The 19140-nt window shown below is 46.4% G+C and overlaps 1 protein-coding gene across 1 annotated transcript in view; it reads right to left on the bottom strand.

The window, feature by feature from the left end:
* BBS9 (Bardet-Biedl syndrome 9) overlaps positions 1–19140 on the bottom strand; it is a 377930-nt gene that overhangs the window by 275405 nt on the left and 83385 nt on the right. Inside the window, exon 10 of the mRNA XM_081970652.1 lies at positions 4200–4381. Coding sequence (XP_081826778.1) covers positions 4200–4381 — 182 coding nt within the window. The remainder of the gene's footprint in view (positions 1–4199; positions 4382–19140) is intronic.

Consider the following 19140-nt stretch of genomic DNA (forward strand, 5'->3'; position numbering starts at 1 on the left):
GTCCAGCCCTGCACCCCAGTCATAAATGGGATCTTTCCTACAACCCAAAGCCTCTGAACAGAGTGCAAAAGACCCATCTACTCAGCAGATGCTTCAAAATATCTTAAAGGGACAGGACAAAATTAAAAAACAATTGCAGGACTTAAAGGAAGAACTCAGAGAGACGAACCAGCAAACCACACGGAATGAACAGAGGATTGGTGTGCTGGAGGAGGGGGCAGTTGGGATTAGAGATGAGATGAAGACAATCCAGAGGGGGAATACAGAATTTGGGAACCAGATGTTAAAAATGGAATTTGAAAGGATGTCTTTTTTTCTTAGGTTCCAAAATTTGCCAGAAGCTGAGAATGAAGATCTCAAGGAGATTATGACCACAATACTAGCAGAGTATATCAATAGAGAGAAACAACAGCTTTGGTGGGACATTGACCTGATTTATAGGGTTAATTCAGCTTATGCAAGAACACATAACGTTCCAAGGGAAGTTCATATTAAATTTCTTAGAAAAACTACAAGAGATGAGGCTCTAGGAACTCAAAGGGGAGGACCACTAAAATATGATAAAGAGATAACCATTCTTAAACAGATCCCAAAAAAAGTAAGAGATAATAGAAGGAAATATTCCTTCTTAGCAAAAAAAATATATAATAATGGGGTCTGGTTCAAATGGCTATTTCCAGAAGGCATGCTGATTTTTTGGGAGGGCAGCAGAATTAGAATTCACACACCAGCGGAAGCAGAGGCTTTCGCTAAAAAAAAACAGTGCTCTTTTAGGTGAAATGGGGGATGTTACACAAGAAACAAGGGAGGGAGGGGCTGAGGCTCAGCCGGTGGATGGGAGAGAGGATGCAACAGCTAGAAGACTCAGATCACAAAAGTGATTTGGAACACTATTGCAATTGTTGCCATAATGTATTTTTATGGAAGTGATACAAAACAAATGATTGAAACATACTGATGATTTTGTGTCAAATTTTAAACTGCTAATACTTAGGTAAATGCTGATATTTTTCTATCATTGTTTGTAAGTTGCAAGACCTGGGGGGGGGCTTCTCCCCCCGCACGATGTAGCTGTCAAAATGTTTTATACCCTATAACCCTTTTTCCCTGAAATTTTTTAAAAAACCAATAAAAATTTGAATAACAAAAAAAGAATCGCTCTCCACTCTCCCGAAGCCTTGGGGATTACAAATAAGATGGAATAAAACCACTGGCCTAATTGGTGCTCTGGTAGCTGCTGTGTGGCTTGAATTTCCAGCAGGTGCTGGATGGCAGCTTGCATGAGGACCCTTCGTGCTGGGTTGCGAGATACTGGGCAACTCCTGAAAAATCTTAGGGATGTGGAGATGAATTCCAGGGGGAGCCCTGTCCTTATCGTGTTCCTGACCCAACCATCAGAGGTAGTCCCATCCCACTGGTCGGCGAATGATGCCTAATGGACACCGATGGGGGAAGGTCCGCCAAGGGCTTAGGGCCGGCGGTAGAAATGGCTTCCTGCGCTATGATAGGAACACTTAAATTGTCTAACCCTCTGATTGCGGTCTATCTATTGTCGCTGTCTAGGAGCATAACCATCCTGGTGATTGAAACCTGATGTTCCATAGTCTGTCCCATGAAAGGACTTTCCGTAATCTTGACCCCGAAAGGAAGGACGTCTGAAGTATGGCACTGAATGGGAGAAACGTTTCCTGGAAGTCGATGGCAAAATCTTCCTTTTATCCTTGGTTTCCACCAGGATGGGTCCAGAAGCTCCCCGAACAAGGGATCTCCCTTGAAAGGGGCTGAGGCCAAACACCATGTGTGTGCTGCACATTCACCTGCCACTGCTGTAGCCACAGCAATCGCTGCATCACTACTGATGAGGCCATAGCTCTGGAGGCAAATCTGGTGGCGTTAAGGATTGCATCTGACAAAAACTGAATCGCTGCGACCAGCTTATTGATGTCTTGATGCACCCTTGAATCTGAAGTCGGAATTCTCTCCTGAAGCTGTCGGAGCCAAAGCAAACTGGAGTGATTGAAGAAGGAGGCCGTCATGGATGCATGGACTGCCCAAGCCGCCGCCTGATGACCTCACTGCAAGCTTTTTTGTCCTCTGATTTTAAAGCCTCTTCAGGCGCCCCCGACATGTTGGCTGAAGTGTAGAATGCTGTAACTGGAGCGTCCACTGTAGGTTGTTGTAGCAGTTGGCCGAGCTCATTCACTACATTGTAGAAATGCTTATCTGGAGAGGATGGCATAAGGCCTGAAGTTGGAGAGGCCCACTGCCTCTGCACCACATCTACAAAGAACTTTGGTGCTGGAACGGTCTCCACCTCAATGGTTTGCTCGAAAAAAAGAGTCTTGGCTGAAGTGAGACGCTTTGGCCCCTAACTTTGCTGAAGTCTTAGCTTTGAAGAGAAGGGATTTGAAAATGCCCGATTGAAAGAGCCTGGAGAATGTAAGTAGTTCCAGGGCCATGCCCTCATCTTCTGACAAATCCACATTCCTGATCTCTCCCTCTTTGGACAGGAGCGAATGGCTGCTTTGGGAACGAGCAGGGGAATGAGCCCCACATGCAGGTAAGTCATCCGCTGCTTCAAGGGGTATCTTGGGGGCCACAAAGAGAACGTGTTCCACCCGGTGTTGTAAGTCTGCCGCAATGCTCTGTTCAATAGCATTGGCAATAATGTCCTGGAAATTTTGCAAGGCCATGGGATTAATCTGTTGATCCGAGCGGAGGCCTGCAGCAGTCAGTGTGAAAGTTCCTTCTGCAAGTCTGCTGCCCGTTCATTGAGGCTGCTCTAACGAAGCAACTGAACTGTGCAGATCAGAAATCGAACTTTAGAGACCAGAGGTGTTAACAGGAAACACTGGGCTTAAAGATGTCACCCCTTCTTCAACTGCCCCTGGGGACAAATCTAAGGCATGTCTTTCCAGAGAATGACCCAGGTCCTCTCTTGCCTGGGAAGACTGAGGCCTCATTACTGGCCTTTGTGCACAGGCACTCTAATGATTTGTCCTTTCATTTTTCAAATTTGAAGGCTAACTTGGGGGCCTTCTTGGATTTGGCTGACTTGCTGGCAGTCTTGGAGCTCCGTTTATGTCCCCTAAATTCCTCTCCTCTATTGGAAGTAGATGGCAAGGAGGGAGGTTCAGGCTCATGGACCCCTATGTCCAAATTAGGGCTATATAATTTCCTCCCTCTGTTGGCGTCTCCTGCTCTGACCGCAGCTGTGCCCTCCATTTTAAACGGTGACAAGTGTCTGCCATTTACCAAATAAAATGGCGGTTCGCGCTCCCCCCCCCAGCAATGCTTGTCCTGTAGCGCGAAAAACTGTTGCAGGCCACAAGCAGCCGTTCTCTATCTGGGTGGCTAGCAGCTCAAATATCTGATTTAACAGCTGGTAATACAAGGCAGAAGCGATCTCACCGCCAGACGAAAAAGAGTGAAATATCAAACGCGCCACCTCTTGCAGCCACGGCTCACTCGGCAGCCGTCAAACAGGAGTCTTTTATCCAAGAACGAAGCTATTTATGCAACAGGTACTCCTAGGGCGCAAATGAAGAGTGTGAAGTCACAGTCAATTAGCCGCTGTCAAAGGCAAGCAATCAGGCATGAAGCTCTTGCAATGGAAGTCGCCAAGCGCCTGAGGCAACAGATAAAGCGCAAAGCTCTACAAGTCGTGATCTATTCCCCTTAACTTCCAATACCCCTGAACCATGTCTTAGGAGTCCAGGCACCCAGTCTGAGTTTGTTTCAGGCTTTAAGAAATCCAGTGGCTGGAGTCGCAGTGCCGAGCCAAAGGCCAGCCAAAACTGTAATTGGTCAAAGGAATACTCACAATTCCAACAATTATTGAGCGGAATAAATCAGAATTTGAATTTTAGGAGATAGAGCTATTCGATGATACATCCATCCTTACTGAGGGACTGAATCAAAAACTGGATATGCCTAGCAACAAAAGTGTGGCTTAATAGCTTCAACAGACTTAATCCAATCAATGAGCAGACAAAGGCAACCCATGCCTGGATGCCATCTCCATCTCAATGGAGAAGAGAGGTGAATATAGCTTGGCTGAAAGTTGCAAACCTACTCCCATCCCATCTTTTCAGTTTCAGCTCTCTTTATCTGAAAATAGGCACATTTAAAGAATATGATAAAGACTGCAAAACACATCCACTTCACTATTTAAAATATTAAGAAAAAATGAAAGTTACCTTTAATTTTCCTGGCTTCTTTAGTGATTTTCTGGAGTTTATTCATTTCTGCATCATATTCTGCATAATTAATATTCCTAGCTTCAACTTTAGGAGCTTGAAATAAAGAAGGATCAGTACCAAGGTAAGAACATTGTAGATAGCCACTATCATTCAGTGTAACAATCACACCTTTCAAATTTCTGCAAAGGAAAAAAACAGATTATTATATTGTAACAGTATAAAGAAAACTCTTATTACTATTCAGTTAAGAAATACTTATTTTCTTAAAATAGTATAAACATACAAAGAAGACATATTGAAATAAATTTAAAATGCTTCTCCATAATTATTATCCAGTTATTGGATGGTTTAGGAAAGAAATCTGTATCATGTTTAAATATTTTTCTGCTTTTGGCAACTCATTTTGATATATTAATACACCTTTCTCAAACTAAAAATATGTTGTGGTAATAACTATAATATATAAAATCTAATAATGTTACAACTCTTAATAAGAATGCTGGAGACCTTCATCTTTGGTTTGCCACTACTGTTTGATTAATCTCTCTATATAAAAGATAATATCACTTACACATCATCACAAAATCTCCAGAACCATAAAGCCTACAAACTTCAAATTTGCCACATATGTTCCTCTTGCCTTCTAGGTGCTCACTAAGAAAGGATTTTTCAAAATGGTCATCAGAGGATTAGTACTTCCTATGTTGTTATTATTAACACGCTCTGATGCTAAGGAGTTCTACTCCCCCTCCCAATCTGAAAAAAAATCTGTTCCAAATACAAAACACAAGCAGAGGAGAAACATTTCAGTTTCAGTTTTACTTTCACAGCAGGAAGCAGCTTTACTATAGAACATTTGAGCTAAGCCATGGCCAGGCTCCTTCCTGTCTCCTTCTTGCTCCCACAGCAAATACGGTTTGACCGCTCAACTTTCTCACACACTGACAAGACGCTAGCTAGATGAATACTGATGGTAGGTAGAAGCAGATTTTCCCCACCCCCCTTATTTTCCTCCTCAGTTCAGATTATTCTGTTCTTTCTACTGTAACACCAGTTAAAGGAAAAAGAGGCAAAAAAAGAAAATGCAGAAAAAGATGTACAGATGTGATTAGGGAAACACAAGTAAGAGAAGGTGCACACAAATATCGTAGAACTCATCACCAAGTCAAGTAGACAAGCTGTAAAAAAGTATACATTTAATTACCCCTACGTTAATCAGTCACAAATGAAATCAATGCCATGGACTAATAAGTATTTGTCTGGTTTTAAATATGAACCTCAGATTGATTACTCCAGGGACAAGGTTGTTAATCTTGGACCCTGGTTACCCTGTGCCTGGTGCCATGCTCTAAAGTGGCAGGATGAGAGTCCTGGGATGTGCTGCAGTGGCAATTCCCCCATGATTACAGAAGTAGTTGTTCTCATTGTCAGCCAGGTGTCAATGCCTAAGGAGTTTCCATGACTACTATCAACTTGAGAAGGGGGGAGGAAATGCCATGCATACTTTTGGCCAGAGTAAAAGTCTCATATTTCTGTACTGGGATGTGAATGCGCGTGTCCAAAACTGTGCCATAATGTCCTGTTGGAGAATGTGATTGATACCTCAGCCAGAGGGGAGTGGTCACAGGGGTAAAGTTCAGAAGCCATTAAGTGTGATTTAGTTTTCAGCTACACATAAGTCCATGCCAAGATGTCAGTCCTAATAAACGAATGGGTTTTTTTTTTTAAACAAAGTTTTATTGGTTTTTTAAGAAATAATATAGGAAAGGGGTAAAGGAAAGGTTACAAATTTTGGCAGTTGCAATGTGCGGCAGGAGTCCCCTCCCTCCATACTCATAAAATGCAATTACAAAAAATTCAATACTAAATAACAATATATAGTCAGCATGTAAATTCAGTTAATAATTTCGATCAATTTATATCAAGTGGATTTTCTTACTCATTTTTGTGATCTGAGTTTTCTTGGTATTGCCCCTTCTCCCCCCCGCCAGCAGAGCTCCGGCTCCTCCCGTGTCCTGCATGTCTGTTGTAGGATCATCTGATTTATCTAGGAGTACTTTATTTTTTTCCATAAAGGCCTGCGCCTCTATGGGTGTATTAATTCTAACTCTTGTGTCCTCCCAGAATATTAGCATACCTTCAGGCATCAACCATCTGAACCACACCCCCTTCTGGTATAGTTTCTTCGCCAATTGCAAATAGCTTTTTCTTTTCTCCATCACTTTCTTGGGGATCTGTTTCAGGATGGTTATTTCCCTATCTTGGTATTTCAAAGCTTGCCCCCTTTGTGCACTCAGAATTTCATCTCTTGTGATTTTTCTGAGAAATTTAATGTGTACCTCCCTGGGTACGTTGTGTGTTTTAGCATAGGCTGAGTTCACTCTATAAACCAAATCTAATTCCCACCCCATCTGTTGTTTCTCTTTCTGAATATATTCAGCCAAAATACTTGTCATAATGTCCCTTATATCTTCATCATCTGTCTCCACCACATTTTGAAATCTAAGGTAAAAGGACATTCTCTCAAATTCTATTTTCATCTGTTGGGTGTCAAGCTCTTTGTTCCCCTTCTGCACCCCTTCCATCCCCTCCCTCATCTCAGCCGTCCCACCCTCCAAAAGATCCAGTCTCTGTGAGTTTTTGTTGATCTGGTCCTGGTTCTCTTTAATTTCTTCTTTCATCTCTTTTAGTTGTCTTTTAATCTCCTCTTGTCCCTGTAAAATTTGTTGAAACATTTGTTGGAATTCAGTCTCAGTGGTTTTGGACTGCATCAGAGATGTTATCGTTGATTGTGTACTTGGACTGGATGTTGTAGATGCTGGGGCAGAGGCAGCAAAGCCAGGCTTCCCAGGAGGTGGTTTTTTACGTGACATTATAGAGTTCAGTCAGTACAGAGAATGATCAGTCAGAAAGGTAGAACTGCCAAGAGAGTTCAGGAGACAAAAGGTCCAGGCAGAAGAGGATTTTTCTAATCACACTGGCAATAGAGTAAAGTTTTTCAGTCCAGGGAGTCCAAAAAGTCACAAACAGCAAGAGATTTATCTGAGTAGCACGGAGACAAAGACCGGATGCCTGAAGTTTTATAGGTGGAGTCAGTTTTCACTGTTTATGAAGACAACGGAAGTGTGCCATCTTGCCCTGCCAGCTTCGGGATTAGGAGGCATAACAAAAGTTTCAAAGTTTCCAAAGTTTCCAGATCATCATTCCATTATAAGTTTAAATCCAAAATTCACCTTTGCTAAGAGCGTGGCGTCATTAATTGGCTCTCTCCCTGCCTCCTCCCCCAAGGGCCGAGAGCAACAATAGTTAACAGCCGCCTGTCCGAGGGGGGGGGAAATCCCCCTCCCTCCAGCTGCGCTTCTCAAATCCAAGCCGAAAGAAGATTTTAAATAGCTGGCAATTTCTTTCGAATATACAAAGGGAATGGAGAGTGGATTCCGCCTCACCGCACCGCAGCCGCGTCCTTCTGAATGTTTATTCTTCCCGCTGCCTCGCAGCGAAGATGCCGGAGCGCCTCCCACGAATGGGGTTTTTTGAATTTCATCTTGGGGCTCGAAAATTAATCAGGCCAACTCTTGGAACCTTCACAGATAGCTGAAAAGTCACTTTTAAACCTCTATCAAGATTTCCGGGCATCCTGAATTCCGGGCTCTCCAGTCACTCCCAAATATTTGGAGTGCTTGGAGGGAAAATCAGGCAACCATGGCAGAAGGTGGATTATCAGAAGAAAGCCTGATTTCAGCTGGAGGAGTTCAACCAGTCCTCAACCTCAGGGCTCCAGACTGCAGGGCCTTTTCCAGTGGCAGAAGCAAGGAAAGATGTGTACTGGTGGAAAATAGCCCCTAAAACAACTGAAATGAGTTTCCCAAATAAAGGGGAGAGTCTCAAGCAAACTGGCAAGGGTGGACTGGATGTGGGATTGGGCACAAGCCAGGCTCCCAAAGCCCCAGAGGAAACCCTTGGGGAGTGCAATAGAGCAACTGAGGGAGGAGTTTGACCTGGCTACCCTTCAGGAGGACGGGCCATCATGCCGCCCAAAAGAGAGGGGAGGGACATCTGATCCAATTGAAGGGAGGAGACGCAGACTGGAGCGCAGCCCCCCTCCCCCACCAGACAGAAGGAGAAGAAGCCCAAAAGAGCAACCAGTGCCTTTCCCACACAGCAGGCAAGCTGCCAAGAACAAGCAACCCCCTCCCTCTCTCCGAACTAAGGATGAAAAAGATGAGCAGCCATATCAGGCACAGGCATATAGAGGCCGACAGGAGGTTTATTTATTATTTATTTATTTAATTAAATTTTTAAACCGCGCCCTTTCCTAAACAGGACTCGGGGCGGTGTACAGTCATGTTAAAACAGTATAATACAAAATATAGATATACATTCAATATACAAATATACAAATAGGTACGCGGAGGAGGTAGGATGTAGACTGTACAATATATAAAATAAAATACAAATAAACATTAAAATACCCTTAAAAAACTGCCCAATAAGATGTTTGCCAGGAGGTAAATGGAATTATGAATCGGTTAAGCCAGCTAACTGGAACAGGTGGGTCTTAAGCTTCTGTCGGAAGGAGCGGAGGTCTGTGGTAGTTCTAATATCGGGGGGGGAGGTCATTCCAGAGGGTTGGGCCCATCACAGAGAAGGCTCTGTTCCTGGGCACCGCCCGTTGACACTGCTTAGTGGACGGCACCCGGAGGAGTCCCTCCCTGTGAGAGCGGATTGGTCGCAGGGATGTATGAGGTGAGATGCGATCCCGCAGGTAACTAGGTCCCGTGCCATGGAACGCTTTGAAGATAGTAACCAACACCTTGAAACGCACCCGAAAAACCACAGGCAGCCAATGTAGCTCGCGCAGGAGTGGTGTTATATGGGAGTATCTTGTCCCTCCCATGATGGCCCGCGCAGCCGCATTCTGAACTAGCTGTAGTCTTCGGGTGCATCTCAAGGGGACCCCATATAGAGAGCATTGCAGTAGTCCAGGCGAGACGTCACCAGCGCATGAGTGACCGTGCGTAAGGCGTCCCGATCCAATAGGGGGCGCAATTGGCGCACCAGGCAAACCTGGTGGAACGCCCCCCTTGCCACGGCTGCCACATAGTCATCCATCGACAGCCGGGCATCAAGGAGGACGCCCAAATTGCGCGCGCGTTCCACAGGGGGCAGTTGTTCACCCCCTATGGCCAGCGATGGAATCCACTGGTTGAACCGGGGCGCCGGAAGCCACAGCCACTCAGTCTTGGAGGGGTTGAGTCTGAGTCTGTTGTCCCCCATCCAGACCCGAACGGCTTCCAAGCACCGGGACATCATTTCGACGACCTCGTTGGGGTGGTTTGGGGTGGAAATGTACAGCTGTGTGTCATCAGCGTACAGATGGTATCCAACCCCAAAACCACGGATGATCTCACCCAGCGGCTTCATGTATGTGTTGAACAGGAGGGGCGAGAGGACCGACCCCTGCGGCAGCCCACAAGTGAGTGACCTCAGGGTCGACCTCTGCTCCCCTGCCAACACACATTGCGTCCGGTCGGAGAGGTAGGAGCAGAACCACCGCAAAACGGTGCCCCCTACTCCCAACCCCTCCAGCCGGCGCAATAGGATACCATGGTCGATGGTATCGAAGGCCGCTGATAGATCTAATAGGACCAGGATAGAGGAACAACCCCTATCTCTGGCCCTCCAGAGATCATCCACCAACGTGACCAATGCCGTCTCCGTGCTGTGACCCGGCCGGAAGCCGGACTGGCACGGGTCTAGATAGTCGGCCTCTTCCAGGTGACGTGGGAACTGTTGTGCCACCACACTCTCTACAACCTTCGCTAAAAAGGGAAGGTTGGAGACGGGACGATAATTAGCTAGCTCCACCGGGTCCAGGGAAGGCCTCTTGAGTAGGGGCCTCACCACCGCCTCTTTCAAGGCGACCGGCAAGGACCCCTCCTCCAGTGAAGCGTTCACAAGACCCAGGAGCCAGTCTCGTGTGACCTCCCAGGATGCCAGTACAAGCCAAGAGGGACACGGGTCCAATAAACATGTAGTGGCTCGCAGTCGCCCACGTAACCTGTCCAAATCCTCAGGGGCAACAGAGTCAAACTCCTCCCAGCGTGGTGCCTCAAGACTTGCTTCCGACGTCTCCCCTGGGCCACTGACGGGGGCCCATCCACTCCGGATCTGAGCGATTTTATCCTGCAGATATTCCCCAAACTCCTCTGCTCTACCCTGTAAAGGGGCTTCCCGCGGCCTCTGTGATAGGAGGGAGCGGGTCACCCGAAACAGGGTGGCAGGGCGGTTATCTGCGGATGCAATAAGAGCGGCACAGTGTCTACGTTTGGCCGCTCTCAGTGCCACAAGGTAGGTCCGTAAATAGGATCTTACCTGTGTTCGGTCAGATTCGGAGCGTGAGGACCTCCACCTGCTTTCTAGGCGTCTCTTGTGGCGTTTCATCACCCTCAGCTCCTCGGTAAACCAAGGAGCCAGGGTGGTTCATTGCCGCAGGAGAGGCCGCAAAGGCACTACCCGGTCCAAGGCCCCAGCAGCCGCCCTATTCCAAGCGGCCACTAGGTCCTCCGTCCGGGAGTGGGTCAGGGCTACAGGAAGTGGCCCAAGCTCCGTCTGGAACCTGTCAGGTTCCATCAGTCGCCTGGGGCGGAACCATCTGGGACAGTCAGGTTCCGCCTCCCTGCGGTGGGGGGTAGCGCCGGGGAAGTCAAGCCGGAGAAATGAGTGATCTGACCATGACAGGGGTGTAATAACCAAATCCCCTATTCCCAGATCACTCGTCCACTGTCCAGAGACAAAAACAAGGTCCAGTGTGTGCCCACCTTCGTGTGTGGGGCCCTGAATTAATTGGGTCAGGTCCATGGCTGTCATGGAAGCCATGAACTCCCGAGCCACCTCGGATGCTTCACCCGTCGACGGCAGGTTGAAATCCCCCATAACCACAAGTTTGGGGGTATCAACCGCCGTCTCCGCGATCAGCTCGAGGAGCTCAGGCAGGGCCGCTGATGTATAGCGAGGAGCCAAGTATACAATCAGCAAGCCCAACTGCCTCCCGGGGCCCCATTTCACACCAAGGGACTCACAGCCGGATATCTGCAGCACAGTGAACTCTCTCGGTTCCAGACTCTCCCGTATAATTACCGCCACCCCACCACCCTTACCCAGGGCCCGCGGCTGATGAAATGCACGGTAGCCTGGTGGACACATCTCCACAAGAGGTAAACCGCCCTTGTGGCCCAACCAGGTCTCCGTTATCCCTGCAAGGTCCGGCTCCCCCTCTGAGATCAGCTCATTAATGAGGGGGGCCTTGTTAACAGCGGACCTTGCATTGCAGAGCATCAGCCTCAGGCCCTGGCTCTGTAGGCCCTGGCCACCTAGGCTGCGGGAGTTGGTACGAGCGACCGGGCGTGTCCAGCAGCCGCGGTCTCCCAACCGACTACGAGATTTTCTTCCGTCCTCGCACCCACCCCTCCCCACAACCGTTGGAATAAAACAACCCTCTATAGGAATGTCATTTTCCCTTTTCCCCCCCACTCCAGGTTGGAGGAGTAGGGCTGAACGACCCACCCCAATTCAGGGGAAAGTTTGATGGAGACTCAGATCAGCTAGCCCTAATCCTTGATTTAGCTGACACCCACCTAGAATGCTATGGGCATCTCTACCCATCCCCCAGAACCATGGTGAATGCCATTGCAGAGGGGCTAGAGGGAGAAGCAAAGGAATAGCAGCCCTTCACAAGAGGAGAGCCCCCCAACTCCGAGACATAGATGACTTTCTGCAACTACTAGAGGCCAGGTTTGAAGAGGGGGAGGATGACCCATATGCGGAAGAGGAGCTCAGCAACCTAAAGCAGAGAGGCCTCTCCATCAAAGAGCACATCTGTGAATTCAGGAGGGTCATAGGAAAGCTACCCCCATTACCAGAGCGGCTGCTGATGCATTTTTTCAGAACAAGCCTGTACAAGCAAATTGCCCAAGTAACCGCATACCGCGACATCCCAAATTGACTCGCTGAGTGGTTCCGAGTAGCAACAAGTCGACAGTGAGCTACGCGCCAACGACATGAAAAAGCAACCAGACACAAGAGAGAGAGATCAACCTGACCTGAAAACACCCCGCCGACCCACAGCACCACAGTAGGCCGAGATCAGCCCTATCTCGAAGTCCACTGAAATGCTACAGATGCGGGGGGTTGGGCCACATGGCAGCTTCATGTCCAACCCCAGCCCCAAAACAAAGGCCAAACCCACCACCCAGAGCCCAAGCCGAACGGGGCCTCAAACAAGCCATCAACATATCCAGAAAAGCCTTTCAGGCTGCAGAAGCCCCTTCCCCCCAGGCAAAAGAGGTGGAACCCCGGGCAACGATGACCAGTCAGCCGAATCCTATGACAGCGAGGACGAGGCAAAAAATGATCCAATGGTGATTGAACCAATTTACCCTTTCCTTTTTCCTATACGCTTTACAGCCCCAAAAACAGGAAACCAGGGGGGATTTCCAATCTAATAGACTCAGGCTGCACTAGGTGCTTGATCAACCTAACCACAGTCCTGAAACTGGGATCAGAGCAAAAAGACTGGCCCACCCAATCAGGTTCGAACAAATCGACGGGTCCCTAATGGGGGGAGCTTATGCCACCCACCTGACTGAACAGAGGCTGATAGGAGGAGGAAAGGGCACTGCTGATTGAACCACCCCGATTCAGAGTAAAGTTTGATGGGAACTCAGACCAGTTAGCCCTATTCCTTGGTCCCTCCCCAACCAGATGAAGGGGGGGAACCCAAGGCAACAATGACCAATCACCAGAATCCTACGACAGTGACGACGAGGATGAAAATGACCCAATATTGAAAGGAACAATTCACTTTTTCCTTTTTCCAATATGCCTCACAGTCCCAAAGACAGGAAGCCAGGGGGATTTTTCAAGCCCTAATAGACTCAGGCTGCACTAGATGCTTGATCAACCTGACCACAGTCCTGAAATTGAGGATCAGAGCTAAAAGACTGGCCCACCCAATCCGGTTTGAACAGGTCCCTAATGGGGGGAGCCTATGCCAGCCCCCTGACCGAACTAGTGAGACTAGAGCTAGTGGATCACTGGGAAGTAATTCTATTCATAATAGCACCCAAAATGACAGATACAGTCATACCGAGACTCTCCTGGCTAGACAAGTGGGGACCAACCATTTGGTGGCAAGGGGGTACCCACAGACTTGGGATATCAAGGGGCCCTCAACGTCTCCCACACTAACAAACAGAAACGCCGCCCATGCCAGAAACTCCCCAAAAGAGACCACAAGAACAACTAGCAACCACAGCTGACAAAACCCCAGAGGCCAAACTGATTCCAATGGAATATCAGGACCTCGCAGAAGTATTCAGCAAGGCCGAGTGCGATGTTCTGCCTCCCCACCGGGAGACAGACTGTGCCATCGAAATCATCCCAGGGGCAAAACTACTCAAGCCCAAACTATACGCCATGACACCCCGGGAAATGCAAGAGATACGCAAAAATATAGACAAAAACCTAGCAAGGGGGTTCATTGAGCCAGCCAAGCCACGGGTCGCAGCACCAGTCCTCTTCAAAGAAAAAAAAGATGGCACTATGAGGCTGTGTGTGGACTTTCGAGGGATAAATGGGATGTGCGTACACAACCTATACCCGCTCCCCCTCATGAAGGATATGCTATCGCATCTGGCCAAAGTCTTCACCAAACTAGACCTCAGAGGAGCATACTACCGTGTACGAGAGAGGGAGATAAGTGGAAAACAGCGTTCAACTGCCCCCTAGGAAGCTTTCAATTCAAAGTGATGCCTTTCAGACTGCAGGGAGCCCCAGCGGTATTCATGCAGTTAATAAACGAGGTGTTGCACGAGCACCTCTACAAGGGGGTACTTGTCTACCTAGATGACATCCTTATCTACACCAAAATCATGGATGACCACGTACCCCTGGTCCGCCAAGTACTGAAAAAACTTCTGGCAGCCAACCTGTACATCAAGGTATCAAAATGCGAATTCCACAATGCCCGGTTAGAGTATCTGGGTTACCGAGTGTCAAATGAGGGAATAGAGATGGACCCAGCCAAAGTGCAAGCTGTCCTAAGCTGGCATCCCCCTCGCACCCGCAGACAACTACAAAGTTTCCTACGTTTCGCAAACTTCTACAGGCAATTCATCCCTCCTTTGCGAAAATTGCCAAACCCCTTACAGACCTCCTGAAGACAGGGAGCCCAGGAACGAAACCCCTACAGTGGGACCTAACCTGCCAAGAGGCATTCGAGACACTAAAAGAAATGTTTGCAAAGGAGCCAGTGCTGAAGCATCCTGATCCCGAGCAACCTTTCGTGATCCAGGCAGACGCCAGCAATATGGCAGTGGGAGCGGTGCTACTCCAAAGAAACAACCAAGGAAACTTACAACCCTGCACCTACACCTCCCGCAAGCTCACAGACACAGAGAGACGATTGGCCGCATGGGAAAAGGAGGCTTTCGCAGTGAGATGGGCACTTCTAACATGGAGACACCTGTTGGAAGGGGGCCAGAAACCGTTCGAAGTCTGGACTGACCACAGAAATCTAGAGGCGCTTAGGACCCCACGTAAGCTATCACCCAAACAAGTCAGATGGACTCAATACTTCAAACATTTTGATTTTGTTTTAAAGCACATTCCAGGGGGGGAGGAACTTTCTAGCTGACGCCCTCAGTACAAATGTGAATGGGAGCACGTAGTGGACGCCATCATTCCCTCTACCCAAACCGCTGCCCAAGGTACCACCAGACGGCAATGCCGTGACCGGCAAAACCAACTTGCAAGCGACCTAGCCAGGAGGCTCAAAACTGAGCTGCTAACAGACCCCTTGTTCCAAACCAACCAGCACATCTTGACAAAGAGAGATGACCTTGCATGGAAGGGGACAAAACTCTACCTCCCAGAATCCCTACGTACCCTAGTTCTCCAGAGGAGTCATGATGCCAAACCAGCAGGCCACTTTGGGTTCCTAAAGACTTTACACTTAGCCCAGAGGCAATTCTGGTGGCCTGGCATGAAGAAAGATGTAGATAGTTACGTAAAAAGTTGTACCATTTGCGCCACAATGAAGAAACGACCAGGAAAAACCCCTGGACTACTGCAAACAGTAATAGAGCCAACGAGGCCGTGGGAGGAGATCGCAATGGACTTTACAGTAGAGTTGCCAAAAAGTGGGGGAAATACAGTGATTTGGACTGTAATAGACCTGTTCTCCAAACAGGCACACTTCATACCCTGTAGCGGACTATCCTTGGCTCACAAGCTGGCTAAACTGTTCATGAAGCGTATCTACCGACTGCATGGAGTACCTCGAAGAATTATCTTTGACAGAGGGGTTCAATTCACAGCTATGTTCTGGAGGGAGTTCCTGCGGTCCATTGGATCATCTCAGGGTCTTAGTTCAGCTTTTCATCCGAGCACCAATGGGGCAGCAGAGAGACTGAACGCCATGGTAGAGCAGTTCCTGAGGTGTTACGTGAACTATCAGCAGTCCAATTGGGCAGCCCTTTTATCTTTTGCTGAGGTCGCGTACAATAATGCTGTCCACAGTAGCACAGGACTCACACCATTCAAAATAGTGAGCGGTATAGACTTCGTTCCAATGCCTGAGTGTCCAAGGGATCCCCCCACCCTCCTCAGTCAGCTTGGCTGACTGGATGTTGATGCTGAAAGTGACCTGGGAAAATGTCAAAAAGGCACTGGCTAAAGCGGCACAAACCTATAAGAAACAGGCAAACACCGGGCTCTGCAACAGCCATTCCGGGTGGGAGAAAAGGTTTACCTCTCCACAAAATATTTGAGATTAAAACTGCCTAGCAAGAAACTGGGGCCAAAGTTTATGGGACCATTCCCCATAGTAAAGGTCATCAACCCAGTCACAGTGCAATTGAAATTGCCTCGATTGTTAGGGAAGATACACCCAGTATTTCATAGCAGCCTCTTAAAACCTGTGAATGGATCCACACTGAGGCCACTACCCCAGGAGCCCTTGGGTCCTTTGGTCATAGGGGGCCAAACCCATTATGAAGTTCAGCGTATCCTTGATTCAAGGTGGCACAGGAGACAACTCCAATACTTAATCAAATGGAAGGGGTACCCCTTGTCAGAGGCATCTTGGGTAAAGAGTAGAAATATCCAGGCTGATAGCCTTATAGCAAAATTCCATGCAGAAAATCCAAGCAAGCCTGGGGGAGGGACACATCCCTAAGTTATACACCTGTACTCAAATTGCTTTGTTTTATACAGGTTGCTTTCAGGAAATGAGGGGAGCCGGATGTCAACGCCTAAGGCGTTTCCATGACTACTATCAACTTGAGAAGGTGGGAGGAAATGCCATGCATACTTTTGGCCAGAGTAAAAGTCTCATAGTTCTGTACTGGGATGTGAATGTGCATGTCCAGAACCCTGCCATAACGTCCTGTTGGAGAATGTGATTGATGACCTCAGCCAGAGGGAAGGGGGCACAGGGGTAAAGTTCAGACGCCATTATGTGTGATTTAGTTTTCTGCTACACAGAAATCCGTGCCAAGATGTTAGTCCTAATAAACGAATGGTTTTTTTTTTAATTTCGTCTTGGGGCTCGTAAATTAATTAGGCCAACTCTTGGAACCTTCACACCAGGATTTTGAGAAGAGAGCTATCATTCTCCACAGTAGAGACAACAGATTGTTATGAATCAGTGAGACGCACTGTCCCTATGACGCTCTCCGGTACCCTCTGATGTTCTGCCATGGAGAAGATGGCTATTACATCAATATACCTCAGTGTGAACCAAACACCAAGGTTCCTCTCAAGAAGTCCATGTCTGCTGCTGCCTTTTACAGCTACAGGATAATGGAGTGTGATGGCAAAGAATGCTACCTACTGTCAGCCTCTATGTTGCTTGTTTGATATCAGTTGCCATAGTAAAAGGGGGAGGGGTCTAAAGTAGTTAGGAGGGGAAACGTGCTTGTGGAGATGTCTCAGAATGAAAAGGGAGGATTGTTCCCATCATTTATTGTGCAGCTGAATGGACTTGTTTATGCCCAGTCAAGGTCAACCATCCCTGCATACCAGATGGATGAAGCCACTTGAAGATGCACCCCACATGACACCCTTGGGGGCTGGGGATTGGGTATTCAACCTGGGTCTATGGGGGGGAGGGATCTGGGAAATCTTTCAATATATAATTTTTTGCAGCTTTAGCCTCAAACCTTGCTTTACTTTCGCTGCTATCATTTCATATCCAGTAAAAATATCTCTTCTCTAAAACAATGGAGTTGGAGGTTTCCTTTCTTGGATTTTGAAGGAGGCACATCTTACACCTACTGCTGTTCCAATTCCATAGCGAAGCATGGGTATCCAACTGACTAGTTCTAAATATTTTTCTAGGGGGATAATGGCTATTATAATTTTCTCCAAGAAAATTCATTTGCAAAAAGGAGTCAAACTCATTTCACTTTCAACTACTAATTATGATTTTAATATAGTTAATGTCCACATTTTTAATTTCCTATTTCCAGTTTGAAATATTGAATTAAAAATATTTTGGCACCAAATATTATCAACAACGAAACATTTCTAAACGCTCTGCCAGGTCCTATCTTGTTTCGAGACCATTTAACTATCACTCTACTCAATTTCCTTGCTTAAGCTTCTGAAAAAATAGTGAAGGATAAACTTTACATCACATAAAAGATTTAAGGTCTTCTGACTTTTAAAAAAAAACATTGCTTCTAATTTGTCTGTGTGAAAGCTACAAAAGAAAAATATTTGTTCCCTCAAAAGGGTTTTATTTAATGAAAATTCACCTGAAGTATTTGTTTCTGTGAGTGAAATAAATATGCTTGTAGTCTCTATTCATTCTATCCAATCAAAAGGTGTACAAACAGAGGACCTATCTATTCCAAATAATTCCAATAAAGCTGGAGAAAAATATTTTGAAGAATTAAATAAAATAATATTAATATTTGTTTGAATAGGTTGGAAAATGTTGCAAGAAGCCAAAACAAGAGTGAATTTTGGACTACAAGATTGGGAAGTATACTACCAAGTCTCGGTATTTACATGGGTCAAGGAATGGATCACTTTGAGACATACAAGATTATTAATACTAGAAAGGCATGATCTTCAACTAGGCTGGCACACCTTTTTGTGGTATGGGAAGAATAAGATGCATAGTTATTTCCAGAGACACTATGTTAGAAAAGCACTGTTATCAGTTTGGTTTAAAATAAAAGAACAACATTATTTTAAAATACCAATCTGGCTTTCCACTATGGAGGCATTGCTACATCCTAATGTTATTAATATGGAAAAATTGTAAGATATAAAGACATTTTGAATAACCTAGTGGAATTAAAAACTAAATAGTCAAGGGATAGTTACTGCATGCTGGCCACAAATGCAAATACAATCTCGATACAAGAAAGATGCTAAAATGTATAGTTTTAATAAAGAGTTAAAAGAATTAGACCAGATACTAACCAGAACAGATGATAAACTGATAAAAAAATTACATTGTTATATACTAAGTATTAAACTTTAAAGTGAGCAGGAGACAATGATTGCCTGAGCCAAAAATTTTGGATATGCAATAGAAATAGATAAGTGGCAGAAATTATGGGATAGAAATGTTAAAGTGACTATGTCAACCTCATATAAAGAAAATTTATATAAAATGTTTTATAGATGGCACTTTGCACAGGTAAGACTGGCTAAAATGTACAAAAACAGATCTGCTAAATGTTAGAAATGTAATCAATCACCAGGCTCATACTATCATATGTGGTAAACTTGTCCAAAAGCTAAAAACTTGTGGATAAATATACATACTTGGTTAGAAAAGATGATAAAGCAGCATATTGACCAGAAACCTGAGATATTTTTGTTGGGCATTCTACCAGAAAAATATGCCAAAAGGACTATG

The sequence above is a fragment of the Natrix helvetica genome (genome assembly GCF_964273705.1).
Source record: "Natrix helvetica genome assembly, chromosome: Z".
Classification (NCBI taxonomy): domain Eukaryota; kingdom Metazoa; phylum Chordata; class Lepidosauria; order Squamata; family Natricidae; genus Natrix; species Natrix helvetica.